The sequence below is a fragment of the Aedes aegypti genome, chromosome 3 (assembly GCF_002204515.2).
Source record: "Aedes aegypti strain LVP_AGWG chromosome 3, AaegL5.0 Primary Assembly, whole genome shotgun sequence".
Lineage (NCBI taxonomy): Eukaryota > Metazoa > Arthropoda > Insecta > Diptera > Culicidae > Aedes > Aedes aegypti.
In genome coordinates, this window is record NC_035109.1 from 140,154,044 (window position 1) to 140,160,294 (window position 6,251).

At 35.6% G+C, this 6,251-nt stretch overlaps 1 protein-coding gene across 1 annotated transcript in view; it reads right to left on the minus strand.

Annotated features, from left to right (window-relative positions):
- The window catches only part of LOC5574669 (probable serine/threonine-protein kinase DDB_G0282963), a 41,223-nt gene extending 34,972 nt beyond the window's left edge, over nucleotides 1-6,251 (minus strand). The window contains exon 1 of the mRNA XM_021852524.1: nucleotides 5,514-6,251. Coding sequence (XP_021708216.1) covers nucleotides 5,514-5,802 — 289 coding nt within the window. The 5' untranslated portion in view covers nucleotides 5,803-6,251. The remainder of the gene's footprint in view (nucleotides 1-5,513) is intronic.

Here is a 6,251-nt window from a genome sequence, read left to right on the forward strand (position 1 = left end):
TCAGTTAAACAATATTTCTAAAGCTGAAACTGGTTTTCCTCAATTGATAAACCTTTGGAAAGGACTTGTATGAACTATTCAACTCATAATTAAAACAAAATGCAGTATAAACACAAGTTTTATAAAATAAATGTAATTTTTGGCGAAAAAAAAAATAATCCAAAGAAATTCGATTTTTTCTTTAAAAAAAATCATGTTTTTGGGTAGTTTTCGTTACAAAACTAAGCCAAAACCATTTTTTAGAAACATATGAACAGTATGGAAACAACTATTTTTTGCTTCAAAAACATGTACAGTCGAAGCTCGTTATAACGACCACTTTAATAGCGACAAAAGCTCTCTATAGCGACATTTTTCGGTCCCTTTAAAAAGATTTTATTGTTATCACTATTCTTTATAACGACATTTCTCTATTACGACGCTCCCTTGCCATGTCGTTATAACAAGCTTCGACTTTTTCCAGAAAATTGAAGAAAAATTTCGAGAAAACCACTTTTAACAAAAATTTGTTTCGATTTAAGACAAATTTGATGTTCTACAAAGTTTTCATAAATTTAATTTTGAAAATAATGATGCTAAAAGTTTTGAAATTGGTGAGAAATAACCGAAGTTATGGTGACTTCACTGAAGACCATTTTTTATAACTTGAAAATTCACCTTCAAGACGCATGCGCCACTCCTGAATTGTTAATAGGATAAGAGATAGAATTTAAGAAAACTACATAATATTAAGTTTTCAGTCTGTGTGATCTGTAGTCAAAGACGGTGAATAAATATATGCAAAAATCTTAATATTTTTGGCTCAAACTTTGCGGTTTCTCTTCTAATATGATTTGAATTCATAAGAGCACACGAATTTTTAGTTTTGAGAACTTTTGGAAAATAAGCCGCACCAAATCGCTAAAAGGTAACGCAAAATTGAAAATTATACAGGCTATTTTTACACTTATGAGAAAATCAGAATAGGCCCTTTGCAAATCAATGCACTTATGACTTGACACAAAAACATCATCCTCTGATTTCCTGTAGAACAACAGGAGTGTTGCCAAAATAGTTTACCTATTGAAAGACGTATATTTTATATGTTTCTCAGTATATTGAAGTTTATGCGCTACAATCTTCAGATAAGGAAAGTATTGAAAGGCTCAATTATTACCAATACATGCTTTGTTGCCTAATTCCAATGCAATGATTAGTTGTGTTCAATTTTTTCAACGAATTTAAATTGTGAATAAAAAATACACCGCAATTGAATATGGTTTTCTGGCAACCTATTCCCATAATAAAAAGTGATTGCCGAGGAAAGCAAAGTTCATTAATTTTAATTTGTAATTTAAAACATAAAAATTCAGAATTTTCGAGTGTTTTATAGACAAATCAAAAGTTTAATAGTGCATGAGTGATCGGTGCGTAGCTTTTGTGACAAATTGGTATTGGAGCGGAGAATTGGACCTTTCAAAGTGATAAGTTTTTCTTAAGCTGTTCTTGTGTTGTTTTATTCGGCAGCTCACGAATGACGATAATTTCGTAAGCATTTATTTCATTCAATGATAAAACCCATGTTATATCATATTTTAGTAAAAGATGAGGTTTACATGGAAGATAATAGTTCAAGGAATATATTGAGTACATTGAAGGTAACTCTTGTTCCGTAGATACATTTTAACAAGGAAGATAAGTTAGTGCTGCCGAAAATACCCACAGGGTGCCGAAGCCATCATTTACCCTAATTTGTTTTCCTCTTTCAATGCAGGTATTGGCTTCTGAGGTTTTTTCAAGATTTTAGATAATTTCCAAAAGGGCTTAGAGCCAGGGTACTATTGAGAAATTTGATTTTCAAAATTTTTGTTCCTTAAATCTGCAAAACGTTACTTGATTTCTTTATGCAAATCCTGCCATATAATTTTCATAGCAGGATCACGAGTGCGTTGAAATTGCCTTCTCCTCACGTTTTTAAGACGGATCAAGAGTTTAAGATCATCGTCTATAATCACGGATTCAAATTTTACTTCACATTTTGGAATTGCAATGCTTCTGGCTTCAACAATGGAATTTGTTAAAGTTTCAAGAGCATTGTCAATATCAAGTTTAGTTTCTAAAGAAATGTTAACATCAAGATTAGAGTCAACATACGTTTCATATATATTCCAGTCGGCTCGTAAATAATTAAAAGTGGAGCTGATAGGATTGAGAATCGCTTCATGGGATATTTGAAATGTAACAGGCACATGATCAGAATCAAAATCAGCATGAGTAACTAATTGGCTACAAAGATGACTAGAGTCGGTTAAGACCAAGTCAATCGTAGATGGATTTCTAGAAGAGGAAAAACATGTAGGGCTATCAGGGTATTGAATTGAGAAATATCCTGAAGAGCACTCATCAAATAAAATTCTGCCGTTGGAATTACTTTGAGAATTATTCCATGACCGATGTTTGGCATTAAAGTCACCAATGACAAAATTTTTTGACTTATTGCGAGTCAATTTTCGCAAGTCATTTTGGAGCAAATTAACTTGCTGCCCAGAGCATTGAAAAGGCAAATAGGCAGCTATGAAAGTATATTTACCAAGCTGTGTTTCAACAGAAACACCTAAAGTTTCAAAAACTTTAGTTTCAAATGACGAAAACAGTTGATGCTTTATACGCCTATGAATGATGATTGCAACTCCCCCCCATGCCCCATAAAGTCGATCATTACGATAAACAAAAAAGTTAGGATCTTTTTTTAGTTTGGATCCAGGTTTTAAATAAGTTTCGGTAATAACTGCTATATGCACGTTATTAGCTGTAAGAAAATTAAACAGCTCGTCCTCTTTACCATTCAGAGAACGAGCATTCCAATTTAAAATATTTAAATTATCATTTGGATCCATTAGAAAACGTAATCCAATAACAATTTGATTTGTAAATTTTACACCTACTTGGACTGCTTCAGTCATAGTGGTGGCTTTGAACATTGCATCAATCATTAGATTCAATTGTTCAGTTAGAAAATTAAAATCAGAGGCAGACATATCATCTGATGATTTCCCATTGGAATTTTCGGTAGACGAAGAAGTGGAGTAGGAATTACCTGTGGCGGTAGGGTTTTTTCCATTTGATTTGAAACAAGTAGAATGGGTACTCATAGTACGAACAGGGGAGGAGTTCAAATTACCTGCTACGATATCAGCAAAGGATATTCCGTGGGTAGATACATTCGAAATTGAAAGATTCGAACGGCTACCCGACGGATTAAAATTTGTTTGTGAATGAGCATGATTATGATCTTCCTGGTGGGTATGATTCCTAATCAAGCGATCGTTAACTGAAAAATGAGCATTGTTCGATACTCTACCAGGCAAATACCGGAAACGACCGTTATCGTAACGGATATTATCCTTCATCTGCCTGGCACGAGCCTCAATGACCCTTTTGCGTGAAGGGCATTCCCAAAAGTTAGCTTTATGAGGGCCCTTGCAATTGGCGCATTCAAACTTTCTGGTATCTTCTTTCACAGGACAGACGTCCTTAGCGTGAGAAGAACCTCCGCAAATCATGCATTTAGGATCCATGCGACAATTTTTTGTACCATGACCCCACTTTTGGCACCGACGGCACTGAGTAAGGTTCTGGTAATTTCCTCCAGGTTTCTGGAAATGTTCCCACGTCACACGGACATCAAACATAAGTTTAGCTTTTTCTAAAGCTTTAATATTATTTAGTTCTTTTTTGTTAAAGTGAACTAAATAATATTCTTGAGAAAGCCCTTTCCGAACAATGCCAGATTGGGTTCTCTTTTTCATAATGATTACTTGGACTGGGGAAAATCCAAGTAAATCATTTATTCCATTTTTGATCTCTTCAGGTGACTTATAGTCACTTGAGAGACCTTTCAAGACAACTTTGAACAAACGTTCAGTTTTGTCGTCATAAGTAAAAAATCCCCTTTGACTTTTGTGAGCTCGCAATCTAAGCCAGCCATCTCCTCTTTCTCAGCTTTTAACATATGGATTTTATGACAAATTTTCATCTTAACTTATACCAGTCAGCAAGTTGAACACTTCAATCGTTATCTTTTTCGAGGAATCGGGTTCATTCACAAATTTTATAACGCTAAAATGGTAATTTCTGACACCCACCCACCCCCTCGTAACGCATTTTGTATGAATATGTTTCGAATTTTGTATGAGCTGTAACATATTGAGGACACCCACCCACCCCCTTCAGCGTTATGAAATTTGTGAATGGGCCCTTATATATTTTGAAAATGGGAAGTTTCCGATAGCAACGTTGTTCTACAAAATTGTGAACACCATCAAAACAAATCACTTTCGTGACAGCACTAGGTTTTTAAAGAGTAGAAAAAGCTGTTAAGCCATTGAGGTGTGCCTCGGGTTGAAAATCTCCCTAATAAAGCTAATAATAATAATAATTGAGGTGCTGATATCCCGAGAAAAATCCAACATTAAAAAGAAATCAAGTCAAAAAACATATTTTGTTTTCATCATCAAATTAGTATTATAATTTGATATTGATTTACCATTGATATATTCTGTTTCATATTTTGTTTTCGTTCTGCTATCATGTAATATTGTTTTTAATTTATTAGCGCTACATACATGTATAAACTCTATTATAATTTAAAAAAAACATTAATCTTGTTGTAGAGCGCTTAGTTATATCTTAATGAACTGTTTTCAATTTACATTCACTGATAGCAAAAATAGTTTTCAATTTGATTTCATGGGAACATTTTTCTGCTCTCAGTTTTGATATTTCAACCTTTAAAACGACCACAATGACAACAAACTGAGTTATCAAAATCCACAATATCACAACATCAAAATTTGTTTTCAATATGATCTCAAGCTTTGCTCAGGATTCCGCTAAACAGCTCAACTATTATAGAAAATTTTCATTTGAAGACATCATTCCAAAAAAATCAGGTTAAAGGTGCTACAGAAATAAGTCTACGATTCTGGTTGATCAAAATATAAAACGATGGTTCATCGTGCTAAAATCAGTAAGTTAAAATTGTCCACAACTTCTTATTTTTAAAGTATTGAGGTTCTGGGAAAATTTCCTCTATGAGACAAAAAATTGTACATGTAAAAATATGTGCAACATTGATTGTAATTTTTCAAAATTATGCATACAATATGTGTTTTCTATGGCATATCTATATTCAACATCCTTTATGTCAAAACTGTTGTCTATTTTTGAAAGTTTGCACTGAAGAAGAATGAACCCATTTTCATAACACTATCATCAAATAAACCAGTGAATCACCCCTCGCTACAAAGTGCACTCACCCCACTTCGGGTGATTTTTGCTATCAACCAACCAACCACCCCACCCCACCCAACAAAGAAAGACCATCGAGAGCGCAGCAGACACGACACGACTACACAGCATTTCCAGGAAAAAATACCCCCAAACGTATGCAACACATCATCACCTCACACACCCACGCTCTTTCACGTAATTGAATCATGAGCTCTTTTTGAATTTGAAAATTTCCCACTTACTTGAGGTAGAATTCTGATTAAAGTGGTTCCCATTAGTCGACGCATGGTATCGATTGAGATCCTGCTGGACAATGTTGATACCGCCTGCGCTTACGGGAACTCCAGGAGTCGCAGAACCACCTCCTCCTCCTCCTGCTCCTCCCGCAAGTCCTCCTGGTCCGGCGCCATTTCCAGTCACTGCCGCCACTGCCGAATTCGTCGTACTGGTAAATGCTCCATCATTGCTGCCGAATTTGGCCGCAAACTGGTGGATCCCGGAAAATGGACCCCCAAACGCTGAGAAATTCATACTTCACGAGAAATTCCACCGTCACGTTTTCGGACAAGAAGATAGGGAGAAACTATAATTCAATGAGACACCACTCTAAGGAAACTAGAACCACTGGAAAAACGATTCCTTTCATCCACGGTTTTCGACGTCCATTCAGCAAATCACATCGCGCCCATGTCTCGCGTGAGGATCCTATTTGTGTGCACTTGTTTGCTTCCAATTTCGCTTACTCCTCAAACACGAAAAACACCAGAAGATAATTCCGAACTCAAACACACGACAAAATCCGCGATCAACGAGCGAGAAAACTTAAAATTTGATTGACATTTTCACACCATCATCCTCCATCAGGACTAGTAGCAGACAGACAGACAGAAAATTCACAGAGAAGGGTGGAAAGCTTGATGAAAACTGCACCAAAACTATAGGTACCTACACCTCTACGTCTGACTTGGTGGCACAAGTGC